At 40.1% G+C, this 16,733-nt stretch overlaps 1 protein-coding gene across 1 annotated transcript in view; it reads right to left on the bottom strand.

The window, feature by feature from the left end:
- Positions 1 to 1,829: 1,829 nt before the first annotated feature.
- Positions 1,830 to 16,733, bottom strand: part of LOC109477667 — a 27,456-nt gene continuing 12,552 nt past the window's right edge. The window contains exons 9-20 of the mRNA XM_019779006.1: positions 13,398 to 13,656; positions 13,083 to 13,234; positions 12,244 to 12,465; positions 6,375 to 6,563; positions 5,027 to 5,139; positions 4,873 to 4,917; positions 4,543 to 4,652; positions 4,117 to 4,304; positions 2,978 to 3,295; positions 2,735 to 2,867; positions 2,440 to 2,577; positions 1,830 to 2,094 (exon numbers count right to left, since the gene is read on the bottom strand). Coding sequence (XP_019634565.1) covers positions 1,830 to 2,094; positions 2,440 to 2,577; positions 2,735 to 2,867; positions 2,978 to 3,295; positions 4,117 to 4,304; positions 4,543 to 4,652; positions 4,873 to 4,917; positions 5,027 to 5,139; positions 6,375 to 6,563; positions 12,244 to 12,465; positions 13,083 to 13,234; positions 13,398 to 13,656 — 2,132 coding nt within the window. The remainder of the gene's footprint in view (positions 2,095 to 2,439; positions 2,578 to 2,734; positions 2,868 to 2,977; positions 3,296 to 4,116; positions 4,305 to 4,542; positions 4,653 to 4,872; positions 4,918 to 5,026; positions 5,140 to 6,374; positions 6,564 to 12,243; positions 12,466 to 13,082; positions 13,235 to 13,397; positions 13,657 to 16,733) is intronic.

Consider the following 16,733-nt stretch of genomic DNA (forward strand, 5'->3'; position numbering starts at 1 on the left):
TGTACCTTTCAATGTCTGAAGTGGTTTATAATGAAAAGATGTAGAGCAAATAGATTCACATATCACAATTTGTTTAACTCCAATTACAAGTGTTTGAATATATTAGCTATGATATATTAGTTTGAATATATACATCTTAAGGCGGGGTTGACAAAGTAGAAAGTTAGTATGAATTGCAAATATTAGATACTCTAATAGTAACATTTAATCGCTTAATTGTGCTAAAATCGTGCTAAATCATACAGAGAAATATTATATGTGTAATTTTTGTTCGTGTCTTGATTAAATATGAATTCTTATGATAAACAATGCTGTTGTAATACGGATTAAATGAGAAATAACATGTTACCTTGATGTAATAATCGCACACAGTTTAATATGACATCATAAGATAGTAAAACTGATCTGATTTTATGGATGACCTCCACGCGCGCAGCGATTTCCAGCATTTAAACCAAAAATGAAAAAAATGACCTGCTACTAGTTTTCGCAACTTGCCATGTAATCTATCGAGTTGTGTCTGATTTATTTGCTACTCGGAAGAAGTGCCACTTTTAAATTGACCCCATGACTAGAATCTTCAAATGCATTTTTTTTCGATCTAGTGTTCAAATTTGAAGTAACATGGCCTTCCGGATAGTTTACTCCTACTTCTTCCGCAATGTGTTTATATCAATTTCTATATGTAGAAGTTTATTACACATGTAGAACCTAAAAGAGCAACTTTAGAAGTTAGTTTTGTCACACAGACTTCTGAAAGACTATCTACGCCACAAGGGCGACTTAATATAGAAGTTAGTTTAAGAAATTCTGAGAAATAAATCAGCTTAACTCCTAAAAGAACGAGACGCATGTTTGTTACACTGTCTTCTAAAACCAGACAAGAAAGAGCAAATGTGGAGGTTACTGTCTTATACAGTCTCTTAAAAGAAGAAAGTAAGTACTCCCAGATAGAGTGTAGAAGTCAGCTTGTTGCACCGTCTTCTGAAATGCGACAAGCAACATCCTGAAAGGACATGTGCAAAATTATATTGTCGCAAAATTTTCTGCAATAGAAATCAAAAAGGCTTGAAATATCAAAATCTATGCTTTTTTCTGGTGTGCCCTTTTTCGGCAACGGGCGTTAGCCTTGTGTCTAGGGGATCTCATCCATAAAGTCAGGTCCGTTTGGTTGAAATGTATAATAATGTATAGATTTATATACATGCTCACAAAAAGATCTTAAATTGATCAAATAAAGTGGTAAAACGTATTAAATATTCATTAGCTCTTGATGATTTGATTATATTAGATAACATACGCACGCGCATGAATTTTCGTACGTTTACAAAAAATGTTTTCAACCATACTATAAATCGTACACGCAGCTAATTAGCAAATATTTCCGATAAATTGCAATATTGAAATATTGGAAATGATACTTATGTCATAGACTGCCAATCCCAAAGGAAAAGAAGAAAATGGTAAAAAATGAAAATTAAGAGTCAATTTTTTCGCCATACCATACTCTGCGTGCTTAGTCATTTGTTCTAACTTCATGACCACATAGATTAATTTTTTGCCAAACTTTTGTAATCGCACGCTCCAATCAGTGTTGGGGTTCCCAGATAATCCCATCCATATAATCAAATTAACATGGCCTTAACAAGTATATGTACAACATTGTGTCTGGGTAAAATGTTGGAAAGACTTTTCACCCAAAGCCGATCAAATTTCGTCAGCTGTTGACCATCTTTTACACTCTACGTTACGAAATAACTTGCATATAAACCAGGTGTTTTGGTTTGGTTACACAACACTTTCATTTTATCAATATTTCTGACAGGTCTTTACTTGCTCAAATACATGGTCATAGGAATGGTAATCACGATGCAGATGATGTACATGACAAGGCAGAGCCTGTCCAGGACCTTAGCCAGCAGGGTGTAGTCGGACACCTCCTCCTCGTTCTTCATAGCTTTGGTCAGGTCCCCAAGCCCCCTGGTCATCTCCTTGGTCATCTCCTTCACACACGAGATCAGCTCAGGTAGACCGGAAGAACCGGTGGTCTCCAGCCCTGTATCTGTGGGAGGCGTCGATGGCTGCCCGGTGCTCCTGGAAGATGAAGGGCGTTTTATTATGGATGAGAAACGAAGAAATCTGTTCAACCTTCTTTCAGCTTGCTTAACTGAATTTGTGACCTTCATGATATAATAAGATAAAGTCAACTTCATTCTAGAAGGCAGTAACCCTTACTGTGTACAGATAGGTAACTATATTAGAGTATGTTTAGACCCTAGAACCTTACAAGAAAGAGTTATTAGTTGATTTAGCTGCAGAAGTACGTAGGTCAATTCTTTTGTACCCACGTGTCTGTATGTATGTCTAGTTATAGACCTTACGAAAGTCACTGTACTTATGTTGTGTCAATTAAGTTTTCACTTATAACCAATACCGCACCTTCTCCCTTCGTCGACCGCCGCCATGTCATCAGTTTGAAAGGCGTAGTTGGTCATCTCTATGTCAGGCTGGTGAAGCAAACCAGCCTCTCCGTCACCCGTACGTTTCTCCTCTGTTAGATCTCCCAGCAGCAGCATCCTAAATAACAGACAAGAATCATTTAAATGAATAAAATGATATTTAATTATTTCCATATAAATAGGTGATTATTCATTGATGGTTGTGTGCAGAGTAAAATGATAAGGTTCTTTCAGATATCGAAAAGATGTACTAAGCAAAAAAAAATAGTAGGTACTTCGAAATGTAGCGGAGGAAAATAATCTTCGTCCGCGGAGACAGGCTGCCCTGCCGGTCGTAAATGACGATGATGGCCAGAGTGAAGAACAGGAATAATCCCATCAGCCCCATCCACAAGATGACCAGCGTAGCTGTAACATTAGAGATGGTAACTAGTTACCAGAATACATCAAAGTAGCCACTGTCTTGAACAAATGGTTTTGAAAACAATACTGTTAGGTTATATCTAATCTTTACTCACCGAAAAGAGGCAGTGCCCCCTTGACAGGAAGTACGTCTGTCACAAACACGAGAGACACGACCATGGAGAGTAGAATGGTCACTCCAAACGCGATCCGGTCGCCCCTGTCTAAGGGCGTGATGAATGTGATGTTCATCAGTACCACCAGGATGATGCAGGGTCCTACAGTAGTGGCGATGTGGAACAGCGGGATCCTCGACAGATGAACGGCGAGACACGCGTCACTGTTGTCTTTTGCAAAGATCTTATCCTTTCGGTACCATTCACCCGCCGGTGTTGTAGAAGAGTAAGAGTTGCACGGAGTGATTCCCATGTCTACTGCAGGCATCCCACTTGGCATTCTATGTTAAACATATTGTTCAAATGAATCATTGTTATTAGGACAATATGTATCAGAAATGTAAAATACATAAGATTTTGTTTTGGTAGTTATAAGTGTATCCTCCGTCTGTAAAGCATTGTCATTCAGCATGACTTCCACATTTCACGACATGGCAAGGAAAGAAGGAGAAATACAAGAAAAACAATTCTTTACATTGATATAACTATGGCATAAAGTGACAACAGTTGGATAGCTATCCCTTACATTATAGGTTGGGATTTTTAATTGCATAATGCAAGCTGTTGATTTTTAAGATGCGTTTACGCCCAGCATTCCAATGCTGGAGCAGGAAAGCTTGACATAATTACATACCAAAACACTTGAATAAAGTTCATACTGTCAATATGGCATGGCTTTGTACAGGTGTTAATTGAGTTAACAAAATCAGATCCGAACAGCCAATCAGCAAGGAGAAGAAAAGAAAGCTGCATGCCTATTGCTTGCCTGTTCTACATGCCATTCTGATGACTCATGCCCAAATATGGTAACACACTGCTATAGTACATTTTCGAAACACAGCCAAAAGGCTCGAATATAACAATTCTGTATCACAGAAATGAAAAAAAAAGCCTTAGAGTATTTGCCCACTCTAGCTTCAATCCAAATGCCATCTTATTTGCCCCAAAAAATGAAGGAGTTGCATGAATTTAAGGAAATGGCAGGAGAATGAGGAGAGGGAAAAGAAACGTGAGGAAAAAAAAACATTACTTTACCACGTACGGAACTTCAGGAAAAACAATATGACTTCAACACTTACGGATGGTTTGTGCAATTGCTGTGGTTGCAGAAAAGCAGATGTTGCATTCCATGGTGTCTGCGGGAAAGAAGAAGGGGTCTGCATCACACACGGTGGTGGTCAGGGTTTCTACACTCCATTCCACCAGACCATCGCTGCTCACTCGGACCGGCACATCCTTCTGTAGGCCTTTGTAGACCGGATCGGCACTGCGAAGTAACCAACAAATTTTGGCCGTTTGTGTTTTGTCAAATGTATTAAAACATTGTCTTCTTGTGTATTTATATAATGACATAGACATAGTATACAGGTCATGCGGTTTTGAGATAACGCAAAGCCTAGACATTGTGTTGCTCAGATATACTAATTCATATTTAATATGATGAAGGGAACTTTATGTATGGATTGATATCTTTAAAAAGTGCCAATTAAAGAAGTAGAGCGTACTTTCTTTTCAGAGTCAATGTCGGTGTCCAAATATCGTTGCCGTGAACGCTGAGGCTGGTGACGTTATCATAGTACTTTGGATCCCAACTCAGTCGGCTGTCCTGCCATGTCTAACGAAAAGAAACATTTTAATGCCCAAAACGACGACAAAGAAAAACAACAAGCATAAATATGGAGATCGAATAAATATGGAGATCGAATAAACAAACAAACAAACAAACAAACAAGCTCTTAATTTAATGTCTACAGGCCAAAATGACGTGACCAAAATATTTTCTGCAAAAATTTTCCTTAACTTTTAGTAATATACTCATAACTATGACAACTTACGAAATCGAGGAGAGCGGACGCCACCAGTTGCTCATTCTTTTCATCCTGAAATACCAGTTACAGCATCAATTAAGCTGCATTTGTGGTCTTAAAAAGTGATTTTGTAGTGGAAACTAAAGGGGGTATAAAGTGTGCAACAGATAAATGTACTTACCAAGTCGACAAGCTGTACCACAGATCCAGTGAAGTTGATGATAACATTCTCAGGTGGCAGACTTGTACTGGAAATCTCCAGTAGATCCTCTTGCAGCCTTTGCCTATGGTTTACTGGAGGAGGGTGCGTTTTTGCGTGTAAAATCCGTAAAATATGCAGAAACTGATAAATATGAAATTGATTGTCAAACTTTTGTACCTATATGTTATGAAACGCGATTCGTCGGATACGTTTAACTACCTAATAAACGCATTACGCTTTACCTCTGTTGAAGGTGACTAACGATGATAAACTGTCCATGGCAAACACATGACAAAAGGATTTGATTTATTCTGGTTTTAGTGAGTTAGATCATTTATAATTTATCAAACAAGTTTACCATATGGGGTAGTTTACCATATACAGTGTCAAGGACAGATTTCCAAGGGCCCATGTAAGGAAACCTATATTAGAGAGACTGAAAGATCTCTCAATAGAACACAAACGAGCTAGCTCGACTACTTCAGAGGTCTCACAACATATACACATAGAATCGCCTGGACATTCAGTCTCACTGGACAAAGTAAGAATCTTTGACTCAGAACCGGACTTCTTTGCACGAAGGATTAGAGACCATCTACATCAGGGCATTACAACCATCCCTCAACACAGACGGGGGCGCCACACACTTTCTGCAATCCATGATCCACTGCTCATGGAGTCACGTGTGTTATCTGTGTGACGTCACGGAAGCGTCTGATTGCTCATTCCTTGGCAAAGACTGGAGTTGTACAGTTGGAAATTTGGGTGAGTCCAATTTGTTGTGTTGGAAATGTCAGTTTAAAGTTGCTTCATTATAAAAAAAAGATATATACACAAAAGGACAGATTATACACACACACACACACACACACACATATACATGTATATATATGTAACTTGTAATATATATATATATATGTGTTAAAAATTAGGAATTGAAAATTGGGGTCACAGGTCAAATAACTAACTATTACTAAAATCAACAAACTAACAACAATAAAACTTGCGAATTACTAATTTGCTTCTACAATATAAATAATTATTATCAGGGTCAAACCATGATTAAGATCCGTACAATTGATGAAGCATTTTCTTTAACTGTCTCGCATCAGATACAGTCTCAAGTTCACTGCGCAATGCATTCCACAGCTTTATAGATCTGTAGGCGAATATCCTCTTCCCACTGTTGTTCTTAGGTTGATTTATTCATGTTTATCTGTCCCACAAACATAAACGTGACACAACAATAGTTGGCGTATGCACAGTAAAACGGATATTACGCTGTGTACAATCCACCTGTTGCAAAGACTGAAGCTTTAAAACTTACCTGAACAACTGGGCTTGTCATACTGCCAATGGCCTCCTCCGATGCACCTCACTTCATTGGTGTAACCGGACTTGAGTTTGTAGCCTTCGTTGCAGGAATATGTCACCTTTTCTCCTACGTAGTAGAACCTCTTGGTTGGAGTTCTCTTGCCGTAGTTTGGAGGACCTCTGTCCCAGCAGCCTTCAGCATCTGGTGTATACAGTTACACATAACAGTCAGTGGAAAAAAATGTTATGGATATAACAGTCAGTGGAAAAATCTTTATGGAATGATCTGGGTAGAACAAAAGAAGTGCTCATATTGTCCAAGAAGCAAATAATTAGAAAGTTTATTGCAAATTCTTGCCCGAGGGCTAATTGCAAATTACAAAACATAAAAGAACAATGGAGTAGGGTATAAAATAACTAAAGTCTACATGAAACGTTAGTTGTCTAGAACTATAACTATGTCTAAAACTATGTCTGAGGGGTTTGACTTCTCTTCTGTAAACCATGGAAGACGTAATGTCCCACCTTTTCCAAAATTTGTGGGTTTTGGGAAGTTAAAAGAAGAATAGTTTTTTCTTGGTCTGTAAGTTTAGAGAAATTGGGATAAATTGTAGAAGTTTGAAAAGTCAATTCATTTCGAGCGTCGTTATGGAATGAACAGTTTGAAATAAAATGTATTTCGTCTTCCACAGCCTTTGCACTACAATATTTACAAATTCTTTCACATACAGGTAGTCTTCTATACCGGCCTCTCTCTATTTCCAGAGGATGGGCGCTAACTCTAATTTTACTAATGGCTGAGCGTAGTTCGAAATCTGCGATATCGAGATATCGTTCTATGTTGTACATAGTTTTACATTTTGCATAAAATCTTAACTTACCACTATCGGTTGACAAAGTATGAAAAAATGTTTGTATATGCATATCTGTAAGTCTCCTTCTCAGCATTTTCACAACATGTTCAGGGTCACGACGTGAGTTATCGGAATGCCATAAAAAGGAATATCCATTGTGATCTAATACATCTTTAACACGTTGCAATAAAGTCCGTCTACGGGTATTTGTCGGAAGGCTATGCTGTAAGAGGAGTGCGTCCATTTGAAGGGGGTGTGAGGTTGTCTCCATTTGTACCAGTCGTAACCAGAATTTAACTATATATATACAAATATCTATATCTAAAGGAAATCTACCTAGTTCTGCTCTACATGCGATATTGCTACTATTTCTAAAAACACCGAGAATATTTTTACAGAACTGGTTGTGTACATTTTCGATAGGTGAGGTATCATGTTGCTGTTCAGTCCCCCATATTTGACATCCATACAGTAAGATTGGTTTTACACATGTGTCAAAAATCTTTAGGAGGCTACGTGGTGAGACTGATGAACGGATGATAGATTTAAAACTATAAATGGCTTTACGTGCCTTCAGTGATAACTGCTTTTTAGTCAGGGTGAAGCTTCCTGATGATGTAAGGGTTAGGCCTAGATAACAGTAGGAGGGAACGCTGTCTATTGTGTTGTTTTCAAAGTAGTACTTTTGTTTTGGAAAGGAACGGCCAGCTTTGTTAAATATAACAACTTTTGTTTTTTTCAAATTTACTTGGAGCTTCCATTTATCGCAAAAGCTACTCAATCTATTTAAGGCCGATTGTAGGCCTTTGTCTGATTCTGAAAGTATTACAACATCATCAGCATACAATAAACAAGAGACATATAGATTATGTAGAGCAGGTGGCATACATTCTGAATTATCTAATTCTTTCACTAAATCATTAATAAATAAATTAAAAAGGGTGGGGCTCAAGTTACACCCCTGTCGGACACCCTTATCAGTCACAAATGGCGGTGTAAGGCCAGATTTTGTTTTGACACAGGTTTCGGGTTTACTATACAAGCATTTGATTAATTTATAGAAATTCCCCCCTATTCCCGAATTTAGTAATTTGAAACGGAGCCCTTCTCTCCAGACTGTGTCAAATGCCTTTCTAAAATCTATGAAACATGTATAAAGGCGTTTATTGTTATGAAAATATTTCGTAATTAGAGAGTCTAAGACAAAGAGATTGTCATTTGTACTGAATTGTTTTCTGAAGCCGGCCTGGTTGGGGGAGATAAGTTTATTGTCGTCTAAAAAAGTTGTTAATCGTGTATTTAAAATTGATGTGAAAAGTTTTGCTAGGCAGCTGGTGACCGAAATACCTCTGTAGTTACTAGGATCATCTTTAGACCCGCCCTTGTGTAGGGCGACAATATGACTAGTGCACCAATTCTGGGGAAAATAGCCAGACGAAAGAAAAAGGTTGAAAAGTTTAGTAAGGGGCTTAATAAGAGTATGTGGGGAACACTTTAGCATTTCGTTGAGAATTAGGTCACTACCTGAAGCTTTTCCATTTTTAAGGTTTGAAATTGCTTTACTGATCTCGGTACTTAGAATTTGGCTGTCTAGGGGATTGTCTTTCAGATCGTTCTCTAACTTTGATATTTTGTTTTTAATTTCCATTTCGAAGCTGCCGGGTGATATTGAAGCGTCGGGGACGGGGTTGGATTCCTCTCCATAAAGATTTTTAAAGTGTGCATGGAGCTTTTCATCTGAGATTAGATCTTGAGTATTCATCTTATTATTGTTGTTGTTGTTGGACTTGAAATCTTTCAGGAGTGACCAAAATGACGACGGGTTATTATCAGAGTATGAGTTAAGTTGTTTGAGGAAATTGTTTTTGAATTCCTTTTTAGTTTTGCGTATAAGTCTTGTGTACAGCTTTTTCTTTTTGAAATAGGAACCTCTGAGGGAAGGATTACGTGGGTCTTTTGAGAGTAGTCTACCTAAGTTTTTTAGTTCTTGTCTGGCCGATGCGCATGTTTGGTCGAACCATCTTTTTCTACTTTTTTGTTTCTTATACTGTTGTTTTCGTTTTTTTGTTATGCGCAAGGACAAAGAATTTCTTCCGGCCTCCTGCAGCGGACGTATAAAATCTTGTAAGGCAGTGTCTAAACATTCTGGTGTCAACTCATAATTTTTATGCATAAATTGGTTAATCCTTGAGTAGAACATTGTTGAATTTATTATTTTGATAAACTTTTCCTTTGAGTCTGCATTCCAGACAAATTTATGAAATGGGCGAGTTGGTAATTTATATTCTATGTGTTCCGGTAAGTTGGGGCTGCTCTCTAACAATAAGGAAATTTTGCAGTGATCGGAAAACGGTGATAATGCGTGGACATGAAAGAAGGTCGTTTTACGGAGTAGGATGGTTTCACTGGCTAAAACATAATCAACAACGCTACAACCATTGGGCTGGTAGCACGTTGGCTTTCCAAGGAGGTCGCCGGGTGTTCTGCCGTTTAATATTCTAAGTTTACTATTTATACATAGGTCAATTAGGTTTTTACCGAAAACGTTTGGTTGCCCATCGTCCATATTGTTTCTGGAGAGGGGGTGGTCAAAATCGTAGTTAATGGGGAGAGTTTGCATATCTATAGGGGTGTCGTTTTCAATATAGTCAGGTATTGTGCCTACTCGCGCGTTAAAGTCACCACCTACCAGAATTTCACCAAGGTCATTAAAATATGCTATTTCTTCCTCAAGTATATCAAAAATATCGTATGTTCTGTTACTGTGCACGGTGGAGCCTTTTGGGCTGATATATACAGACGCTAAATATATATCTTTATCATGATTAAATAAACGTTTGTCTAATTTAACCCAGAGGATATCTTCGCTTTTACTTTCCAATTTAGTGACTAGACCTTTATATTGCTTTTTGTATATAAACAGTATACCACCTGAATTGCGTTTAGCTTTCTTTGATTTCTTTCTGTGGCTGGTAAAATTAAGAAAATTAGGAAAAGATAACTCACCAGTGTGCCAGGTTTCCATTAGGGAAAAGAAGTCAAACCCACTAAACTGATTGATAAATTCACTATCTTCTAACTTTCTACCTAGGCCATGAATGTTCCAGAAACCTATGGAGATACCAAAGTTTCTGCTTTTACGTGTGTCCAAAGTTGATTCACTCCTCGATTGTGAAGTCCGTTGAGGAATGCACATTTTCATAAAAGATTAGTGAGGTCGCAAATTGTGTCCGAATGATGAGCCGGAACATCCGTACCACCTCCTGTCGTTACGTCACGGTGATGGGGTTGTTCGGCGGTTACCTGCTGCTTGTCCGACGTCCGCTGCTAGCACTTGCCCGCCGCTTGCCTCAATGGCGGAAGGCCATTCCTAGGGCCGTTGAAGAACGGGAACGGCGGAGGGCTGGGCCACTGAGGTATTCCACCTGGTGGGGGGCGGCCATACACCTCTGCTGGGGAGGGCCATTCTTGGAACCATGGTGGGAAGAAGGTCGGAGCAGGAGCAGGGGCGAAGTTCACTGGTCCGCTTGGCATACGAGGTGGAGCGAAGTTCACCTGGCCGTTGGTAACACCTGGTGTGTACCGTTGGGAGCCTTGTGTGTTCACACCCTGACTTGAGGTTACCCCCGGGGGCGACTTGGGGCGGTTGTAGAACGTGCTACCGTTCCTATAGGCCCTTTCTGATACGAAGGGTGGTTTCGTTTGTCCGCTATTCCTCCTGGGACGGTACTGATTGGGCACGTCTGATCTGACGGGTCCATCTCGTCTGTTGGACGGATAACCATTCTTCCTTCTTTGTCTTGGGGGGGAGGCATGGTAATCCCCGTTGGCCTTGTCTGTGTTTTCAGAATTGGGGCGACGGGAAGATCTTGGAGGGAGCCCCAGGGCATTTGTGGCTTGCTTTTTGAGATTGAAAGCCAAGATTCTAGTACCGTCTCCATTTAAGTGGTACCCATCCTTTTCAAACATGCGTTCGTTGTACTCACTTTCGTTCCACAGCTGTGGATGGTCAACATATAACAGTGAGTCGTTCGCTTTGCACATGTCTTCAAGATGTTGATTTACTGACAAAATGTCCTTGCTGATATTTGGGCGGTAGGAGTTGGCATTTCTTCTTGGCGGAACAGCTGAGATTACCACCTTCGCGTCAGGGAATAGTGATTGTGTGGTACTCACGGCTACTTCAAACTCTGAGATGACAGTTTCTTTTGGTTTCGCTATCAAGTCGTTTGTCCCAAGGTGCAGAATCACTGTGTTTGGGGTGGTCTCCTCTTTTGATATGTTCTCTAGGACTGTTGGCGTTGTGTAAAGATTTGGAGACCAGTAGGGCCTTGGCATGTCTGCAGAGGGGCACAACAGGTTTGGCTTGAGTTTGTGCGCGTTAGAGTCCCCAATTAGCACTACGCGTTTGGGGTGCTGACTCGAATGAGAAGGTGCCCTAGAGGTTGCATTTCCATTAGGGATGGCGGTTTCTTTTGTTTCGACTCGTTTCTCTTCAGTCAAATCTTTGGAGGTTGTGTCTTTGCTCAATACCTCGAAACGGTTTTTTGTCGGTAATGCATACGTCGTCACCATGGGTTCGGTGTGGCGGATTTCCCTTGTCTCCACGTGTTCGTGTGAAGCAGCGGGGGACTGCGTATTGTTCATTTGGTCTTTGATGTTGGCCACTTTCACCTTGAGTACATCATTTGATAGTTTGATGTCTCTCGTGTCTTTTTGCAAGGCGGTCGAGGCAGACTGTAGGGATGCAATCATCTCTTCCAGGTGTTGTACCCTATTGCGTAGCTTAGTGTTCTCCTCGCGAAGCTTTTTGACTTCCATGTCACCGACCTTGGGGGTAGAGCCGAAAGACTCAATCTTCATCATGATCTTGTCAAAACGGTTGGACACTTGTGTTTCAAATTTGCTGGATTAAAACGGTTGGACACTTGTGTTTCAAATTTGCTGGATTGAATCTTTGTGTTAGCCAAGAAATAATGAACGGTTCTGAAAAGGAAGACATAATTACTTCCTTACAAGAAAACTTACCACACGGGATGACGTCACATTCCTCCTGGCTACCGTCTTCGGTCAAACAAAATGGCCGCTCCAGACCGGTAGGGTTGCGGCAGTAGTTGTTATCCAGGTTTGCCCAGGGAAACTCTGTCTTGTAGTAACCAGCTTGCGGAGCTGACCACTCCACACAATCTGCCCCGGATGTAGTTTTACTCCATGTGCCACGGTAGTTTATGCCGACGCCGTGGTAGCAAACTGAGGAATATAAACCAACACATATCACAAGATAATAGTGTATGTGTCATCATGATACACCCTTGATTAAATGTGATGAATTTGGTTGGCGTGCCCATGAGGCAAATGAAGTCATCGTTTGCATAGCTTGTTTCCAATAATGTAGATCTCTGTCTAAGCTACCCACATACCAAAAATCATAAAGATACATTGTTTCTTTGTGAATTTATCTGGCAGGGGGTTCTGACAAAACCTTTCAGAGCAGGGGGGACCAAACCCACACCAAACCCACACCACGTACCACAGGCAGGAAAAGCTATCCACCACTCAAAAATCAAGACCATAGCATGTCAAGAACAAAAGATACAAAAACCGGAAGTTCTGTTGTAGTACCAAGGTCAGCCACCAGGAGGCCCAAAATTGACCTTGACCTTTGCCTATCCAACACCTACCCACATACCAAATATAATTACAATCCATTTAAAGGTTGCTGGCTACAAATGTGCGGTAACACAGACACACACACAGACACGCCAAAACAATGCCTCCATTTTTCATGGAGGTAAAAATTCTTATAGTAGAGTCCCATTTATAACTAATTCCTGTGGAGAAACGGACAAAAAAATCTTCATTTTTACCTTCGCTTCCCTTCTTAGCTGAATTAGAATTCCAACAATTGTGATCGGATGAAGGAAACAAACTACATCGCGGCAGCTGGTTCTTTATCCAGTCATCAGCCATGTTGAGCACTTCTTCACACCACGAGCGGCATGGTACCAGCTGTGTTCCCCTGACAAACATCAGTAGATATAATACCAGTCAGCGAAAGTAGCACATTTACTAGATTTGTTGCACACGCAAAAACTGACGTCATATTGCTTCTGTTCTTTAGGTTAATCGAAGCCTTTCAGGTGACTAAAAGTCATTATCATAACGTTATTTTTTCCACTCACATGCATGAGGTCATGTTGCCTGCATTTGGTGAAGAGCAGCGAGTCTTGTTCTCTTCGGAGACATTGCATTGTGGGAAAATAACCGTTGATATGAATGTCCTCATCTCTGGGTGGTACTTTCCTGCGATGCTGTACGAAATGTTGAGCAGCTCCACGACAGAGGAATTCTGTATCTCCTCAAATGTCGTCTGTCCCAGCTGATTTGGTAGCATTGCAAGCCTGCTGTCGATTGCAAAATCCTCAGGGATTGGTTCGCATACTGAAAGGTTTAAAACAATTGATAATTTTCAGTGTTTGCAATCTTGACAGTATTCAACAAGTGTTCATAGTCGACAATTCTCCGTGAAGATTTATATTTTGCAGATTGAGAACAGTAATAGTGTATGTAAACAGTGTGTGATCACTCAACAACTGGTAACAACTGGTGGGTCATGTGTCGTAACGGTAGTGTTCGGCTCAGACAAAATGGCCCCTTGTTCGAATCGATCGATGGAATCAAGCAGGATAATCCTGCTTGATTCCATCGATCTTATCCTTGGAAATGCACTTTACACGCACGGCTTTCCTTACTTTGCTTAGGTGTAAATGAGCACCTAGCTTTGGTTAGGGACGTCCCTCCGATAGGACGTTAAATGGAGATCCTGTGTTTCAGAGAGCTTCATCCGACGAACGTTAAAAGAACCCACCGCACGTATCGATGGGAGTGGTTCGAACATTACAGACCGGCTTTACGCAGCTTGTACTTTTAGTGTAATTTCCCCTTTTTAATGGTACGGTCAAAAAAGTGGTCAGTTATGTTTTGAGGTTACGGCCTCCTAAAAAGCAGTGTTTTTAAATAGCACTGAGGTCTCTACCCTGTATAAATAAAACAGAAATAAATATTAAATAAACACGAGTAACCATAGAAAATGGAGCCTTCTGATTGGTTGATGTCATCTGACTATCTGATGTCTGTTATGCCTAGGTCACAATTAAAAACCGGGGTCTGCCTGTTTTTGACACTATCGGTCGGGACCGGAAAATCACCCCGTACCCCAGCAAAAAAAAAGTGGCGTTTAAAACACGCCTCGGCGACGTGATTCACTTTTGATGTGAGTGATGATCATGGTTATTGTTAATGGAGATACTTGTTTTAGTACGTGAGCCAGTCATAAGTTTCTCACGAGGATTTACTAACAAATATACTCTTAACTTGAGAGATATTTTTCCATTTCCTCATGAATTATGCAAATTAGGACCGGGTTTGAATAAATTGTGTTTAGTGATCTTCACCTTTACTGAACTATGGCAACGAAGTATGATAAATACTAAATTCCCGGCAATTACCACTATCACATTGTATAGTTATGAGAGCTAGCGGACGAGCTTTCACGTATCCTGGATGAAGATTTTTCACAGACTTGATAATATGTGTTTGTGCAGCCACGTCATCTTGGCCAATCAGAGCGCGTTACGCCGTGTAAAATGGTAAACATTACCTTGATTTCATTTTATTGACGACACGTTCACAACACCCATTTTTGAACCACTCAATGGTCTGGAGGTCGTGCAAGGCACGGCCCCATTACTGGAAAGTTCGGTGTTTCTCGGTGAGAGTAACTCACGGAATTTCTGTGGGTGAATATTCACCAAAAAGTTTCCACAAGTCGGTAGTGCGTAGAAACGTTCCGCCAATAAAGAATTGCTCTGTAAAAAGGCAGTGTTTTGAACTTGATATGTCTACGTTAAATTGCCAACGAAGAGTTTGTAACTACATGTAAAACCGGTATCTCAGGCTAACTAATGCATGTATCATAAACCACCCATTGTACGTGTATATATATATATACGAAGTGTTACGGGCCCTGTCACAGTTCTTCATGACCCTTTTGACGTATGGCCTGTGTATAGTTGTGCATATCACCCGAGGGAATTAAAATAGTGTAATATTCGACCATCTGATTGAAGTGGACATAAAAGAGCATCTGCTGAAAGGCTATCACATGGCTCATTCTGGCGCATTCTAAGCCTCTACCAGGCTTCGGGAAGCGGCTGTAAAGAGTAGAATTTGGCCAAATAAAAAGATTACATGCCAGTTGAGTTGTTTCGCTAGAGGGGATTGCTGCTGCAAGAACTTTAATCTTGGTATAAGAATTATTTTCTTGAGGAAAGAAAGGGGTTTCCTGCCATGCAACATGCATTGGAAAACCCATTAAAACTTATCCTGCTGCAAGAAACTTAATCGTATTGCGAGAATATTATTCTAGCTTCAAGAAGTCTTTTTAATGTTCTGCTTCAAGCTTGGTATGAGAACCGTAGTCTAGGTACAAGAAATGCTATTAAGGAAAGAGTTTCAAGAAACTGATACTACAAAAGCTAAAAGATTCTTCGTGTAAGAACCCGAAATGCTTGCCACAAGAATGATACTCCTAAAATATTGGTTAATTAGCTGTAGGAAAAAATTCTTAGAATAAGAACAACGTGGGTTTCTTGAATTTTCTTGAAACGGAGATTCTTGTTGAAAGAATAACAATCTTGCTGACAGAAAAATTTCCATTGCACAAGGAAACACAAGAACATTTTGGTAGTGTCTAGTTTGCCACACATATATCTCTATTTGGCCCAACTCGCTCTATTTGGCGCTATAATTTTTCCAGCCTGGTAAAGACTAATATAACCTCGGTCGGCAGGTGTGTCGTGGCCTTTCGAGTGGTAAATATGTGCGTCGTGGCCGCCGTGTAAACTGGTAGACTTCTCTAGAATTCCTTCCAACATTTTAGGTTCTTATTCTTTTGGAGTGGTTGCAAAAGTGATTAAAGTGAAGATCCTAGAGACCAAACAAATTATAAGAGCGTCAAGGTGTTGAAACAGCAACTCACCAGCTGAGAATTTCAAGGATTCAACGTCTCCATCAGAACATGCAGCATCAACAGACTGAAGTAGCCATTTTCTTCCCTTATTTTGACAGGGCCATTATGTACCATTTTTGCACCAAAAATTAAAATATTTCAAATGAAAGAAATCACTTTTTGACGTGTGTATTTGTACAGTTTCTGCTCTGGAATTCGGACACCAAAGGAAAAAGGCAAGGAATTTGAATGACGGAAACTTTGAAAAGACTGACCAACTACGGAAGAGGGGATTCAGTGAGTGGTACTCAAAGCCCTTACCCGTTCCTTTGTTTAAAAAATGGCGGAAGAAAATATTGGCAAAATCAGTCTGTTGATGTTGTTGTCGTGGTGACGTTTCGGTTCTTAAATTCTCAGGTGGGACAAGTTGTTTTCAACAACTTGACTTTACTCCGTGCGTTTATACCAGCTGGCAAACACGGTAATCATTGTTATTGATTGTACACAC

This window comes from Branchiostoma belcheri, unplaced genomic scaffold (genome assembly GCF_001625305.1).
Source record: "Branchiostoma belcheri isolate BF01 breed outbred unplaced genomic scaffold, Haploidv18h27 scaffold402, whole genome shotgun sequence".
NCBI classification, from domain to species: Eukaryota; Metazoa; Chordata; class Leptocardii; order Amphioxiformes; family Branchiostomatidae; genus Branchiostoma; species Branchiostoma belcheri.